The following is a 15,751-nucleotide window of genomic DNA, read 5'->3' as shown; positions in this document are numbered from 1 at the left end:
CATTTTAATGAGAGCTAAGTAGTGTGAAAATATTAATACAACACCATAGTTCATTTTTGTCCCCGTGTTTGCAGGCACTGCTGCCACACACGGGGTGTGCCCGGGCAGGTGGGCACAGCAGGGCTGGGCAGGGACACAGGGACCCAGGCCAGGCCCCTCTGGGGTCCCTGCACAGGGTCAGCTCAAGCCCACGAGGTGCCAGCAGTGACCCAGCCAGGAGGGCACAGAGCAACATGCAAAGAAAGAGGCTCAGGTGCCCCCCACAAGCTCCAAAGGGGCCCAACTGTTTCATTCCCTCAAGCGACCTCCTCTTGGTTTGCAGAGCTTGATTCTGCTCCCTGATTTACACATCCCCTCCGTTTCCCAGCAGATGACCCCCCTTCCCAAGCTCTTACCTGCGTGAGAGATGCCACCAGCTCCACTGCTCCCCCTCAGGGTCACCTATCAGACACCTCCTTCAGCTCACACAGCACAGGATGTCTGCGTTCAACGGGGAAAATCCCAGAGCGGGCTGGAAGGGACCTTCAAGGCCCCCTTGTTCCACCCCTGCCATGGGCAGGGACACCTTCCACTAGCCCAGGTTGCTCCAAGCTCTGTCCAGCCTGGCCTCGGACACTTCAAGGGATGGGGCAAAGAAGCCATGGGAACTTTGTCTGAAGCTCAGAAAAACAAAGAGAATCCCCAAAAATCATCTGTGCTCCCACCCCAAGGGTTTTTAACCTCCATCCCAGCCAGCCATGTCCGCATGCCCGGGCCGGGCTTCCTCCCCCTCAGGTGATGGGTGGGAGTCGCTGCTCCTGCTCCGGCACAGCTGATCCCGGGGTCGGGAATGGCGGGGAGAGAAGGGGGGGCTGCACCTCCGGCTGCGCCCACGCGGTGGCGGCGCAGGCCGCGGAACCGCCTAATGAGCCCCGCAAACTAATTAACGGCACAGCCGCGCTCGGCGCTCCCGGGGCCGGTTCGCGCTCAGACCCCGCCGGGGCGGGCAACGCGCAGCCCCCCGGGTGATCCCCCCCTTCCACCCTCTTCCCTCGCACCGGTCCCGGTCTCCGGGATGCTGCTGATCCTCAGGATGCGCCCTGTCCCCGCATCCTTTTCCCCGGTCCCGGCCTCCGCGGTGGGATCACGGTGCGTCCCTCCCGCAGCTCCCGGGGAGAGTCCCCGCCCGATCCCTTCCACCCCGGAGCTCCCCAGGATCCCGGTGCAGCCTCCCCCCTCCCTGTCCCTGTCCCGTTCCCGATCCCGCTGCGGTGCGAGGTTAATTCTGGGCTGAAAGCAGGTATTTCGGGGGTAATAGGTGTGCGCGCACCTCGCGCCCGCTCTCAGAGCTCATTAATGGGATACCTTCATGTGTGAAACGAGCATATAAATGGGCATTAATGAGCTCCCGGCTGCGGCGAGGAGGAGGAGGGATCGGGGAAGCTTCGCAGCCCCCCCAGGTTCGGACGCCCGGGGCCGTCGGGGCCGTGCGAACCCACCCCCCCCCCGGGGGGAGACACCCCCGCCCCCCGGGCCGGCCCCACGCACCAGGCGGCTTCTTAAAGTCTGTTTTTATTAAAGAACCAAAATCACGTACAGAGGGGGTCTGTCCCCAGAGCGGGCGAGCGATGTTCTGCCTCCGGAGTCGCGGGTCCGCCCGTTAAAGTGCCGTTACATCCAGAATTTACATGGAAGGGGGATAAAGGAGGGGGCCCGGGGCGGGGAGGGGGGGGGATAAAATATACATCATAAATAAATAAAAATCCGACAAATACTGTACCAAGAGAATCACAGTACATTTATATCCATTGCACATAGCCACTTTTGTTTCCAGTCTGGACGAGGGTGGAAGAAGCGGACACACAGGGAGGGAGGGGGGAGGCGGAGCGGGGAGGGGGAGGCCCGGGAAGGGCCCGGCTCCCCCCCGGCCGGCCCGGGGCCGCCCCCCGCCGTATTGCCAGTCCGAGGAAAGCCGGGCTCCGAGTCCTCTATGTACAAGTGTCTCCTCGTGGAAATGGCTTGTGTGGGCTGTGCCCGCATGGCTTCGGGGGGAGGGGGCGCCGGGGGGGCTCACTGGGGCAGCAGCGGCGGCTTGAAGGAGCAGTTCCCCGTGCAGTGCCGCGGGGTCAGCATTTTGCAGGAGAAGTGATGCAGCGCGTCGTGAGCCTCTGCAAAGGGATGGAACCGTCACCCTCCGGAGCCCCCAGGCCCCCCCTCAGCCGTCTGTGCCCCCCCCTTCCCGTCCTACCGCGGTACCTTTCAACTTCTGCTGGATGGCGTAGCGCGCTTTCCTCTCCTGGTCCAGCTCGTTGCACAGCGTGTCTGGGATGGGGGGAGCATCACACCGCGCCCGGGGCCAATCTGAGCGCGGCCGCCCCGTCGGGGATGCGCTGGGCCCGAGGGCACCGCAGCGCGAAGGGGGGAAAAGAGGGAGGGCACGGGGGGGCACGCGATGGGTGCAAAGTCGGGCACGGCTTCGCGGCTTCCCGCCTAATTTTACGCCTCGGTTTTTAATTTTAGCCCGTGCGGAAATTACTGCGAGAGGGAAGGTTCATTCGCTGCCGTGTAATGATGCCTCGCAGCCGTTTGCGGGGCGGCTGGAAATGCCGAGACGAATTGGAGGGCACGAAAGGATAGAGATTTAAAAAAAAAAAAAAAAAAAAAAAAAAACAGAAAGAAAAAAATAAAGAAAAAATAGGAGGGGAAAAAAACACAGAAAAAAAGGAAAAAGAAAAAAAATGAAAGAAATAAAGGAGATAAAAGGAGATAAAAAATAAAAGTTCTGATGGGCGGATGGGCTCGACCAGGCCTTACCTCGGACGATCTGCAGCTGCTGCACCATCTCTTCCCGGTACGCCAGTTCCCGCTTCATCTGGTCCTGGAAGTTATCTGCGGGACGGGGGGTCAGCACCGCTCCCGGTGCGGGGCCCGCTCCCCGGCCGGGGCGGGGGATGAGCGGGGGACGGGTCAGCGGTACCTTTCAGGCTCTGGAAGTCCCTCTCCAGCTTTTTCCTCAGCTCCATTTGCTCCAGGACCAGTTTTTGTAACTCATCTGTTTTAAAAATACACGGCGGGGTTGAGGGGAGCCCGCACTTTTCCATCTGGAGGCGGCTCAGCGCGGCGCTAATCGCATTACGTTACATTAATCACAGGAGTTAATCACTCCTGCACAAAACACAAATACCTCGAGCCGCGGGGAGAGGCCGGGGGGTGCCGCCAGCCCCCCCCCCCAGCCCGCCTTGTCGGGGCGCCGACCCCCGCACTCCTCGCCCCGCACCCCCGCCTCACCTCGGGCCAAGTTTTCGATGTCCTTCTCCACCAGCTGCGTCCCGGTGACATCCATGGCAAGGCCTTCCTCGCCTGCGGGGGGGGCAAAGCGCCGTCAGCCCCGCCGGGGGGGCTCCGCGGACCCCGCATCGCCCGCGGAGGGGCCGCGCATCGCCCCGCGGGGGAGCGCGGAGCGGGGCTTACCTCTGTCGGTATTTACAGGGCTGGGATGAGAGACATTCCTTTGGTCCTGATAGGATTTTCTGGTCTCTAAATCCTCTGCCGCGGAGTGATTGTCTTCTTTATCTTGCTCTTAAAGTTAATAAACCGATTTTCAACCATAAGCAATGAAAGTATGGTCCTGATATATCCTTAATTACATAATTACGGACAAAGCCCTCGTTAAAACCTTCTTAGCGGACATCCTAATCGCTTTGCTGTTGGAAAGTAGCTTGTGGTCAGGAGCTTGGCCCTCCCAGCCCATCCCCGCCGCACCGGCCGCGGCCACGGCGGCATCGCCGGGCCCGGGGGGGCTCCGGCCCCGACCCCCGCCCGGGAATCGTTTGTTTCGCTTTTCTCCCGAAATCCCCCCAAACGAAAGCGGCGGCCCGGGTGCCCCCCCGGGGCTGAGCCGCCGGCGGGGGCCTCTCCCGGAGCCGCGCCCTCGGAGCGCCCCGTCCGCCCGCCCCCGGCCCGCGTTACCCTTGGCCTCGGGGGTGCAGAGGAAGGCGGCGGGGGCTCCTAGGGACGCGGCGGGTTTCAGCGGCTGCAGGGGCTCCCCCCTCTCCGGCGCGAACACCTACAAAAGAGCGAGTCAGGGCCCCCGGGCCGGCCCCGCGGGGACCCCCGAGGGCAGGTCCCTCCCGGCCCCGCACCTCGTAGGCGCCGCTGCTGCTGCTGCTCCGCTCGGGGCTGCCGTCGGGGGCCGGGCCGCTCTCCGTGGGCACCTCGCCCGTCTTCTCCTCGGGCCCGTCGGCCCCGGCGGGCGGCGGCTCCTCGGGCCCCGCCAGCAGCCGCGGCGGCGGCGGCTCCCGGCCCTCGGAGGGGACGGCGGCGGCGGGGACGGCGGCGGATTCCTCCTCCTCGTCCTCCGGGAAGCGGTTGGACTCTACGTCCACCTCGGGCTCCTCGGCCGTGTCCCCCCCGGGGGACAGCGAGCGGTAGCTGGAGCTGCCCTCGCTGAGGAAGTCCGGGGAGAGGTAGCCGGGGCCGCGGGGCCCCGCGCCGCCGAACGCCTCGCGGGTGCCGTAGAGCTTGGCGATGCTCTCGGCGTCCTTCACCACCGGGCGGAAGGCGGACAGGTAGCTGCCCTTCCTGGGCAGCGGCAGCGGGGCGAGCAGCGCCTCGTCCCCGGAGCGCTCCTCCTCGCCCGCCGCCCGCGACAGGGCGCTGGGGCAGCGCTCGCCCTCCGCCCCCGCGCCCTCCTGGGGGGTCGCGCTGCTCCTGCCGCTGCCCGAGGGCTCGGAGCCCTCCAGCTCCCCGTGCCGCCCCGCCAGCCCCGCCGGCTCGGCCGCCGCCGCCGCCGCCGCTGCCGCCGCCGCCACCACCACGGCAGTGGCGGCCGCCTTGGCCGGGCTCTGCGCGGGGTAGGGCGGCACGGGCAGGCTGCCGGCGGCCGGCCAGAACACGGGGAACGAGGGGTACACGCCGCTGTCCTTGGCGGCGCCGGGCTGGTGCGGCGGCTGTGCCGGCTGGTGCGGGTGCGGGTGCGGGGGTCCCCAGAACATGCCGGGGGGCAGCGCGCCGCCCTTGCCCGCCTCGCCGCCCCCCGCGCCGCCCAGCGCCTCCTCCTGCTTCTTGGGGCACAGTCCGAACGCGGCGGCGGGGAAGCCGTAGGGGTGGGGGAAGAGCGGCGGCGGCAGCTTCTGCAGCATCCCGAAGCCCTTGCTGGGCACCGGGATCACCGGGTAGCTGCGCACCGCGCCCGCCCCGCCGTGCGCGCCCGCGGCCCCGCCGTGCGCCCCCGCGAGCCCCAGCGCCCCGCGCTCGCCCGCCGCCTCCTGCCCGCTGCACCGCAGGCTCTTGTGCGCCGGGGCCAGCTCGGGGCCCGCGGGCGGCGGCGGGTGCAGGGCCGCCTTGGCGGCGGGGGAGCCGGCCCCGGGCCCGCCGGCGGCCGCCCCTTGCAGGGAGAAGGTCCGCTTGCGGGTGCCGCCGTTGAACATGGCCTTGACATCCTCCCAGGCGTGCGACAGCTCCTCCGTGGCCGTCTTGTCGCTGAGCTTGAGGTGGCGGCGCCAGGAGTTGAAGTTGGCGGCGTCGGGCTGGGTGTACTTGGAGTCCGGGGTGCGGTGGGAGTGGAAGATGAACTTGTTGGGGGAGAAGTACATGCTGCAGTAGCTGCACTTGATGCACTTGGCGCGGGAGCTGTTGTAGCGGGCCGGGATGAAGCTGCCCCTGGAGCCCCAGGCGCACTCGTGCACCACGTCAAAGGCGAAGTTCTCGGGCAGCTTGGGCGGCTTGTGCTCGCCCAGGAAGGACTTGCAGAGCCGCTCCGCCTCCCGCTTGGTGATCATGCCGCAGCGGCGGGAGGAGATGGGCATGGCCCCGGCCCGCCGCAGGATCTCCAGCTGCACCGGCGTGCACTGCACGCAGGTGATGCCCAGGGCCACCCGCCGGTTGTGGATCTCATTGTAGCTGTAGTTCTTGAGCAGCGTGTTGGAGATCTGCGCCAGGCAGAGCCGCTCCTGCCCGTCGATGACCAGGGACACGATGGGCACGCCGTACAGGGAGGTCTCACCCACTTGGTTGGGCTTGAGGGTATTGGAGCCTTGGTACGGCTGCAGCTCTTGCTTTGAATTTGGGGAGGAGCTTGCATCTCTCCCATTTCCCATCTGACTGGCGATCGCCTCCATTCCCCCCCAAAACGCCCCTGCAAAACAAAATCGGGGAAAGGCGCAGGTTAGAGGCGCGGGTTAGAGGCGCTCCCGCGGCCCCGCTCCGCGGCCCGGCCGATCTTCGCTCGGCGCTACCGGCCCGGAGCCCCCCGGGCGCTGCCGCAGGACCCTCCCCGGCCGAGGGGTCTGGCGGGGCCGGAGCGCATCCCCCGCACCGCGGCCGCCGGTACCGAGCGCCGCCGTAACCCGCCGCCGGGCGCGGCCCCGGGAGCCCGGGGCAAGGGCGTCCTGGTGGGTCACCGTCCCCGCTTCCTTCCTCCCCGAGTCCCCGGCAGGTGCCTTGCCTTGCCTTGCCTTCCCTTTGTGCCGGCTCGCCGGGCCGTGCCGGGCCGCGGGTTGCGGCGAGCCCCGGGCGGGCTCCAACGAAAGGCTCCGGAGGATGCGGCCGGCGCGTCCCGCGGCGGCGGGGCCGGAGGGGCCGAGCCCCGGGCCAGACCGGGCGGGCCCAAACTTGGCGCTCGGTGCCCGCGGGCGGCGGGCGCGGTGCCCCGGAGCCCCTTTGTCGTGTCCCCAGCAGGCGATTAGGCGCGGGCGGATTAGGGGCCGGGGCGGGCAGCGCCCGCCGCACGTAGCAGAAGGGCAGCAACGAGCCGGGCAAATTGGCTTAGCGGGGAGAGCTCCCGGCGGCTAAGCCGCTTCCGTGGTAATTACACAAAATAACGGGGAGCGACTCCCGAAAACGCGCCCCGCTTTCCGCCCCCCCATCGCTCCCCTCCCCTGCGCCCGCCGCCCGCCCGCACTCACCGCGCCGCGGAGCTGCTGGACGTGCCGGCTCTGCTCGGGACTAGGGGCCGCAGCCCGGCGCCGGGGCCGCCATCGGCCGGGGGGGCCCCGTCCGCGCCGAGCCCGTTCCCGGGGGCAGCGGAGCCTCCGGGGCGCGGGGCGGGCGGGCAGCGGGCGCGCCCTTCACCGACGCCGCGGGGCCGCCGCCCGCCCCGCCGCCGCGTCCGCCCGGCACAGATGCAACAAGAGCGAGTGACCAGCCGCGCCACCGAGGGAGGATCCGGATCCGTACTTGGAGACGCTGCACATTGATCCGGTGACAGCTAAAATAACGGGAAGACACACCCACTTAGCACCAGCATATTTACATTAACGGCCTCCGGGACCCCGCCGCCGTCAATCACCGATGCGCTCCAGTCAATCACGGCGCGGCTTTAAGGCACGGCGTGAACGGGGAGGGAGCGGGGGGGGGCCGTGGGGGGCCGCCACCGAGCGGGGACCCGCCCGGGCTGCCCGAGGTAAGATCGGGGATCAGCCCCGCGCCGCACCTGCGTGGGGCTCCGCGCCGCTCCGCGCCCCCGGGCCCCCCCGCACCCCCCTCCCGCCGTGCGGACACCCCGGGGGGAGCGGTGCTCGTTGAAAGTTTGCGGGGGGAGCGGGCGGTAACGAAAAGAGGAGCCCGGAGGGAGTGGCGGAGGGACCCCATCGAAATCGGGGACGCGCCGCTGCCGCGCATCCTTCTCCCGGCCGGGATGCGCGCTCCGCTGCGGGGCGCGGGTGCGGGAGCGGTACCGGCGACGAGGGGGGGACATCGGGCGGCAACGAAATCGCCGAGAGGAGAGGGCGGAAGGGGGCGAGCTCGTGTTTTTCGTTCCCCACGGGGGCTCACGCCACGCCGGCAGGACCGGCGGACCCGGAGCGGCGGGGGGACACGGTGTCCGCCGGTCCTGCCGGCGTGGCGGGGGCCTCCAGCCGCATCCCTGCCCGGGTCGGGTTCCCGCATGCGGCACTCGTCACGGCCACGTTAATTAAACTGTAATTAATCATCGCGTCCGGCCGCGATCGGCGCAATTACACTGATCAAACAGAAGTTAATAACGGCGCGGATAGCCCCCAGCCATCACTTTGGCGTGTGCCCCCCCGCCAGCCCTTCCCCGCCATCACCGGCGGCACCGGGAGCACGCGGCGGAGCCGGCGCGGAGCGAAACGCGGGTGCGGAGCCCCCCGATCTCCTCCGCGGCGGCACCGACCCCCGGGCCGCGCTCCCACGCGGGACAGCGGCCGCCGCTCCCCCCGGGCCGCCCCGTCGTGGGGGACGCGGAGCGGGCGCTGCCGCGGGGCCGTGCGGCGCGGCCTTCCCGCAATGATCGCAACCCGAGCCGGTAATTATTCCTCACCTTTTAATTATTTATAGCCCCCCCCGCCCATTCTCCGGCCATACGGAGGCAGGAGTGCGGTGAGACGCTCCCGCTCCGGGTCGAGCCCCGCTGCCCCCTCGCCGCCGGGGTTCGGGGGATCCCACGGCGTTCGACACCCGCAGAGGCTGCGGAACGGGCTGCGGGGCACTGGGAGGGCTGCGGGGCACCGGGAGTGGGCACGGACTGAGCCGGTACCCGCCGCTCCCGGGGCCGCTCCCGCGGCCGCACGTCGGGGTCTGGGGGGCTGCGGGGGATGCGGCTCTGCCCCACCGTGCCCTCCCCGGGCCGTGCGGCTGCCCCGGTGCCCGCAGAGCTCCGCCGGTGCCCGGCGCGGCAGAACCGGCCCCCCGGCTCGCCCCGACGGTGCCGCGGAGCCCCGAGGCGGGGAGCGGCCCCCGGCCCGACCCCGGCCCCGCCGGCCCGGCCGCGCTCCCCGCCGGCGCCCCGCTCCTCGCAGCCGCCGTATCTTTTAACAGTTGAATTGACTGCAGTTTTTGTCAGTTAATTAGGTTTAATTTACATAATTAGTACAGTATAAAGAGTATTGGGGATAATCAGGAGGTACGTCTCGCTTACTGTGTAAACACGGATTCGGAATTAAAAATCAGATGTAATTAAGGCGTGTGCGCGCGGCTTTTAATTGTAATGAATTTCTAATTAACGCTCAACGATCGCCGCGCGCGAGAGCCGGGACGTTTGCGGGCGCCGCCGCCCCCCCAAACCGGGGACCCCCCCGGGGACCCTCCCGGGGCCGGGGGGCGCGGAGGGGCCGCGGCCGGCGGGGCAGGCGCTGCGCCCCGACAGGACCCCCCATCCTTCCCTGCTCCCCGGGCCGGTGCCGCTGGCAGACGAAGCCGGTGGATAATTTAGGTTAAAACTTAGGGAGCCGTGTCACGGGTGTATAAATAAATAATCACGCGTGGCGGGCGCGGAAGGCCCCGCGCTCCTGGAGGGCTGAGCCGAGATTGCCACATAAATCACGGCGGTCTAATTCAGTGGAAGTTTAATAAACGCCTCCTATTGGAAATGAATGTTCCCCATTTAACAGTTGTATCAGCACCATATAAAACCATGACCCCAATAAATTTAATTTTAGAGGCCGATCAATCCGGGCTTCTCTCCATCGATCCGCGGCGGCTCTGAGCCTCCGCAGCCTCTTCCGCGGCCCTTCCCGCCGAGGCGGGGGAAGGAGCGTTTCGATTAGACTCTTTATTAGGAAAAGATTGCTCCGAGAGGCCTGAAAATTAAACGGTGACATTTTAATTACTGGACATTGACAAAGGGAGCGGGCGGCGGCTCTGCGGGCCGGGCACACTCCACCTGACCCGGCGTGCGGAGCCCCCGCGGGGCGGGCGGGGACGGGCAAGGGGGGAGGAGGATCGGGACCCTCCGGAGCTCCTGCCGTACCACCCCCGGGGAGCCTGCGGGGTCCTCTGAGTGCCCCCGGGGCCCCTTCCCGGTGCCCAGGATGTGCATCCCTGGCCCCTCAATGCACCCCCTCTGTGCTCACCATCTCTCCCACCGGGCACCGTCCAGTCCGTGCACCCCAGCTCTCCCCCATCTATGCCCCCCAGCTCTCTGCCAGCTATGCACCCCAGCTCTCCCACCACGTTTTCCCCCTCTGTGCACCCCACAACACCCACCGTGCCCCCTCCCAGACTCTCCACATCGTGCACCCCTGGATGTGCCTCAGCTCCCCCGTTCTCCAACCCCCCCCCAGCCGCTCTCACCTTGTCCCCTGTCCCTGACCCCCCCATGGCAGCGCTGCCCCTCACTTTCCTGACCACGCACACCCTCCCTTCGCATCCCCGCGGCTCTAAATCTCCCGAATTCCCCCGGGCGGGAGCGGCCGCGGGGCTGCGGAGGAGCGAACGCAGCGGGCGGGATCGATAGACACGACTTTATTGATCAGGTGAAACCAAGCGCTCCGCGGGGCTGGAGCGGGAGGAGCCCGGGGCAGCAATTCCCTGTGCCCTGTGCCGTGCCAGGCCTGCGGGATGGACCCGCACTCACCTGCGCCGGGGCCTGGCAGCTCTGCCTCGGCTGCAGGGAAGTTTTCCTCCTCCCGCCTGTAAAAGCCCCAGACATCCATTTGCCATTAAACATCTCCCGGGCTCCCGGCTCGGATAAACCTTGAACTTCCACCGCAGGACCGGGCGGCGGGAGCAGCCGCCGGGGGGGACCGGGAGGCGGCCGCCGCTGCCGGAGCCAGTAAGGCTCAATCCATAAATCCTGTCCTTAGTGCACACGTGTGGTTTATGGACATACCCTCTCCTGAAGGTAACACAGCCCCGGGTCAGCGCAGCTCCTCGGCAACCGCAGCTCTCCCGCTGCAGCTTCCCGACGGGAAAGGCACGGGATCACAGAATCCTGGAACTGTTTGCGTTGGAAGGGACCTTAAAGCTCATCTCGTTCCAACCCCACCTCCGTGGGCAGGGACACCTTCCTCTAAAGCAGGTTGCACGACCGTCTCTATTCAGTGTGGCCAAATAATACACTTAGCGAGATTTGTAATTTATTTTCCCCCATTAGGCTTTCCAGGTCCAGGCAGTGCAGTGCTGGTGAGCTGGGGGAGCAGGATGAGGCAGCAAGTTCATCCCTCCCATCCCTCCAGACTTCTGCCCCACGGTGCCTGTGAGCCCCCCCCAGCCTGGGAGGATCCCCCAGGGAATGCTGAAGATGAGTTATCCTAAATAACTGCTGTGTCTCGGGACCTCTCCATTGTTCAGTGAGCTCCAGCTCCCCCTCCCTCCCCGGAGCCCCTCTGCCCCCCAGGCCTGGCTCCCACTGCAGGGACATTGTGCCCACCCAGCTGCGGGGTTTGGGGTTTGGGGTGGTTCCTACCTGGTTCTGCACATGGCAGGGATGGGGCTGTGTGGGGCAGGAGTCACCCAAAAATACCCTCACACGGCTGCAGAGTCCCCTGAGCACCCTTGGGAGAGGCTGAGATGCCATAGCTGGTTCTCCTGCAGCTCCCAAAGAACTGGGGGCACCTGGGATGTGTTTGACCCGTTCCCTGAGTGGCCCAGCCCGTGGCACCTGGGCAGGGACGGGTCTCCTGTGGGTGTTGTTGGGTCTCTTACATGTTTATCTCTGCCAGTTCCACATCCTAAAGGGAGCACGAGGACTAAGTGCAGCTTAGTCCCTGCACTAAGGTGTCCCCAAGGGGCTGAGCAGCCCTGGGCCATGTTTCACGTTTCTTGGCCATCTCAAAGCTATACGTGCACCAAGGCAGGATTTCCTCAGCCCAAATGCATCCCAAGGGATCCTTTCAGTTCTGGGGGGACCCTGCACCGTGTGGAGGGGCCCCATGCCAGGCTCACCCAGCTCCCACCTGGCACAGACACGGGTTGGGATGTGTTTGCTGCAGGGAGAGGAGCTGTGGGTGGGGGCACCCAGTGGAGTTAAATCCTGGCCCAATTTATTGCCTCCCCCCCTTCCCCTCACTTTTGCCCCTTGGTGTTGATAGGTGGGGGCTGGGTTTTCCCCAATCTGCCTGTTCCACTCTCATCCAGCCCTAATCCCCCCCAGAAGCAGTGCTGGGAGTGGGGCAGAAGTGATGCCACTGAGCAGCCCCCCAGCTGCTCATCCCCTTCCAGTCTGCACCAAATCCAAGGACTTGGGAGAGGAAAGATGCTGGAGGCCCCAGACCTCCCCCTGACTGCTGGATTGATTACCCTGATGAACCAGCAAGGTTCATACATGTGAATCTTCCCCATCTCCATCAGCTGGAATCCCACAGGGATCCTCAGGGTGACACTGTCCCCTCCCTGCCAGGGAAAGGGAGAGGAAAAGCCTTGGGTTTGCTGACTTTTAAACTAAACTCAAGAGAGACTTTTTATCCAGGGAGAGCTAATGCAAACTGTTAGGGATAAATAAATGGGAGAGCTGCCCATCCTCTGGTTGGCTCTCAGGGAGGAGATTTGTCTCACTTTAGAAAAAGGACCTGGAGGGATGGGGGCTGTGGACTCATTCACTGCACTGTTATCTGCCAGCAAGGTTGTGACATCAGAGCAATTAAGACAAACTTTAGTCTATAAGTTCATGCCTGCAACCTCTGCACTTCAAAAGAAGACAAATGATCCCTCCAAGGAAGGAAACAAAGTCTTTTCCAGGCTGCTTCCAGAGTAACATTTAGGATTTGCAGTGGTTCAGGAGGAATGTGTCACTGAATTGTGGGGGGGGTTTAACCTGCTGGTATAAAATAAACTACCTGAGCCTCTTCTTTTTTTTAGCAAAAGTTTATTTCTAATGCAAAGACAAGCAAACAAAGCCCCAACCTCCTCCCACCCACCCAAGTCACTCACCCCAAACCTGCCTCTCACATCTTGTCTGTGTTTTATTTTTCCTTTTAATAAGCATCTTGAACAAGGACTGATTCAATCTGTGTCGGTCTGTTGTGGAAACGTCCACAGAAATTGCAGGAGCCAGAAACACAGAGCAGGGACATTGCAATCATTCCCCTCTCCTGTAACAGCAAACCTGGGAGCCTGTGCCTGACCCAGCTGCACCCCTCAGGCAGCCACTCCGAGGGAGAAAATCAGGGATCAAGGTGGAGCTGAGGAAGGCAAGAGGCTTCCAAGCAAGCCACGAGCTGCTGGGACAACCAGGAAAACCTGCAGCCTGTTCCCCAGCCATGAGGTTGGCACCCTCTGTGCCATCTCTCTGCCCTCACAATCCCATGGGATGCTGCCAAGCCTGAGCTGTGGCCCTTGGCTCCCTTGGGCAGAACTGACCCCCCCAGTGCTGCTGCTCTCTGCAAACTCCTGGGGCTGGAGCTGCTCTCCCTGTGCAGCCAAGAGGCCACAGCCCACCCTGGCTGTGCCAGGCTCTCCCACAGCACCTGCTCCCTGGGGAGGAGAATCATGGAATCATGCAATGGTTGGGCAGGAAGAGATCTTAAAGCTCATCTTATTCCCCCCCAGGGATACCTTCTACTATCCAAGGTTGCTCCAAGCCCCGTCCAACCTGGCCTTGGACACTTCCAGGGATCCAGGGGCAGCCACAGCTTCTCTGGGAAACCTGTGCCAGGGCCTCCCCACCCTCACAGACAGGAATTCCTTCCCAATATCCCATCTCTCCCTGCCCTCTGGCAGTGGGAAGCCATTCCCTGTGTCCTGTCCCTCCATCCCTTGTCCCCAGTCCCTCTCCAGCCCCTTTAGGCCCTGCAAGGGGCTCTCAGCTCTCCCTGGAGCCTTCTCTTCTCCAGGTGAACCCCCCCAGCTCTCCCAGCCTGGCTCCAGAGCTGAGCACTGTCCTTTCCCCTCACCTTTTCCACCTCAGCAAAACCTTTCTGGCTGAGGGACCAGCCTGCAGAGCCTGACCATGGATGCTCCTCAGTTTTGTGTTCTCTTCCCTGCTTGGCTCTCCCAGAAAACCTGACCTGCAGCAGCCGGTGCCGGGAGCAGGGAGAGGCATTCCCGGTCATTTATTAGTGCTGATCCACCTGAATGCCCTCTGGAAGGGCAACCCTCACCTGGGCAAGCCCAGATACTTCTCTTTTTCTGTTTGTTTGCTTTTGTTTTACATTTCAACCCAGTCTTTTGTGGCTTTCTGCACTCAGACAGCCACCAACTCCTCAGGATTCCTCCAAACACTCGGCGTGTCATCTGTACGAGAGCAACAGTTAAAAAATACTCTGGAGTCAGGAAAGATCCAGTACATTCAATAACCAAAAAATAGAGATATAAAATACTTGCTTCAAGGCTGTGGACAGTATAACTGAAGATAATCTGTAAAATTGCTCGGCAGCAAAAGAAAGGTGGGAAGAAAATTCCTTTAGTGTGGCGGTGAGGGAAAGGCAGCAACAAACCCCCTAGAAAATATTTTTAGGGAAATACGATCCAGAGAAAGGGCGAGTCCGAAGCGTGGGGATGGTGCTCCTGGTCCAGGATGAGCTCTGGTTTCCTGGGATGCCCCCAGCTCACTGTGGGCCCTGGGTGGCCCGTCGTTCCTCCAGCATCCTGCACACCCACATGGACACGACCTCGGCGTTGCCGTCGTTGTACTGCACGATGAAGGGGTGGCCCTGCAAAGTGGGACAGGCAGAGTCAGCCACGAGAAACACGACCCTTTGGAAAAAAACCCCCCACGTTGGAACATCCTGTGGTTACAGCCATAAAAATGCAATAAACCAGTGATTCAAAGCAGTGAACTTCCCCTCGGATCCGTGTTATCCACGTGCAGGTTCCTGTGGAGGAGGGAGGGCTGGGGGAGCCCAGACTCCTCCTGGAGGCCTCAGCCCAGCACTCCTTGGAAATACAGGTTGTTTATTTTTCTGTTCCATTAGCTCATTGTCTTTAGAGCCTTTAGCTCCTTTCTGGGATGGCCTTCCAGGCTGTGCAACTGCTAAAGGATGTTTTGGGAAAATTATATCCTGGGAAAAAAAACCCACTAATCTGCTCTTCTACTTGTAAAGGTCTGTGATCCCTAAAAGTTTCTCTCTGTAACAGCCCCCTGTGCACCTTTCCTGTGTATTGACCTTCCAGGGCCTAAAGGGACTCCAGGAGAGCTGGAGAGGGACTGGGGACAAGGGATGGAGGGACAGGACAACAGGGAATGGCTTCCCAGTGCCAGAGGGCAGGGACAGATGGGAGATTGGTAAGGAATTCTTGGTTGTGAGGGTGAGGAGGCCCTGGCACAGGTTTCCCAGAGAAGCTGTGGCTGCCCCTGGATCCCTGGAAGTGTCCAAGGCCAGGTTGGACGGGGCTTGGAGCAACCTGGGCTAGTGGAAAGTGTCCCTGCCCATGGCAGGGGGTTGGAAGCGGATGGGCTTTAAGCTCCCTTTCTTACATGCACATCCCACAGAAAACCACCACAGAGATTCCCAAATCCAGAGATACAGGATCACCCAGCTCCTGCAAACTGGGGGCCACAGCACAGCTCTTGTGTGATCACACATTTCCAGAGCAAAGCCAGTGCACAGAACCTGCTTTCCCAGATTTGTCAGTGCATCCCACCAAGCCCTTCGTTTTCTCTCCATGCCTCTGGAATTGTGGGCAGCTGCTGCTTCCTGCCATTGCAATCGACCTTCCCAAGTTTGCTCCTTGCAACTGCCACAGTAAGAGATGTTTTCCCTCGATATTCAATTTTTTTGGAAGCAAATTTCTTCCTTTCAGCCCCTCTTAACTATGAGCAGCAACTTGGAATCGGTCAGAGCATCCGGGATTTCCCATCCGGGCGGATCCGCGTGTGCTCACTCCCGGTCACTGCCTGGGAGATGCTCCACCAGGGAGGAAGGACAGATCCAGGGGTTCCAGATCCCGCCTGGGAGCACAAGGATGGCAGCAGAGAGCTCAGTGCTCCCAGGAGAAGATGGATGATCCCAAAATGATGCATTTAAGTACACAGATGCTCCAGGCACCGAGCATATGGGCAATGTCTTTTTCCACCCAACACCTGGCCACTAAACATCCTCAGCTTTGGACTTGCATGTCTAACATCAGGAACAGCACTAAGGAAAGACAGAAT

At 63.3% G+C, this 15,751-nt stretch overlaps 2 protein-coding genes across 4 annotated transcripts in view; both read right to left on the bottom strand.

The window, feature by feature from the left end:
• Window positions 1-1,751: 1,751 nt before the first annotated feature.
• Window positions 1,752-7,183, bottom strand: SKOR1 (SKI family transcriptional corepressor 1). Its single transcript, XM_064669271.1, has 9 exons — window positions 6,885-7,183; window positions 4,122-6,115; window positions 3,949-4,045; window positions 3,451-3,558; window positions 3,268-3,339; window positions 2,957-3,031; window positions 2,794-2,868; window positions 2,236-2,301; window positions 1,752-2,147 (listed from the first exon to the last, which is right to left on the bottom strand). Exons 2-9 carry the CDS (start codon window positions 6,096-6,098, stop codon window positions 2,050-2,052), a joined length of 2,568 nt encoding a protein of 855 aa, XP_064525341.1. The 5' UTR covers window positions 6,099-6,115; window positions 6,885-7,183; the 3' UTR covers window positions 1,752-2,049.
• Window positions 7,184-14,043: 6,860 nt separating this feature from the next.
• The window catches only part of MAP2K5 (mitogen-activated protein kinase kinase 5), a 129,449-nt gene continuing 127,741 nt past the window's right edge, over window positions 14,044-15,751 (bottom strand). For all 3 annotated transcript variants that reach the window (XM_064669293.1, XM_064669292.1, XM_064669294.1), the window contains one exon: window positions 14,044-14,309. In XM_064669293.1, coding sequence (XP_064525363.1) covers window positions 14,205-14,309 — 105 coding nt within the window. In that variant the 3' untranslated portion in view covers window positions 14,044-14,204. The remainder of the gene's footprint in view (window positions 14,310-15,751) is intronic.

This window comes from Pseudopipra pipra, chromosome 12 (genome assembly GCF_036250125.1).
Source record: "Pseudopipra pipra isolate bDixPip1 chromosome 12, bDixPip1.hap1, whole genome shotgun sequence".
Classification (NCBI taxonomy): domain Eukaryota; kingdom Metazoa; phylum Chordata; class Aves; order Passeriformes; family Pipridae; genus Pseudopipra; species Pseudopipra pipra.
Note: the sequence above shows the minus strand (reverse complement) of the source record. Positions and strands in the feature narration are given on the sequence as shown.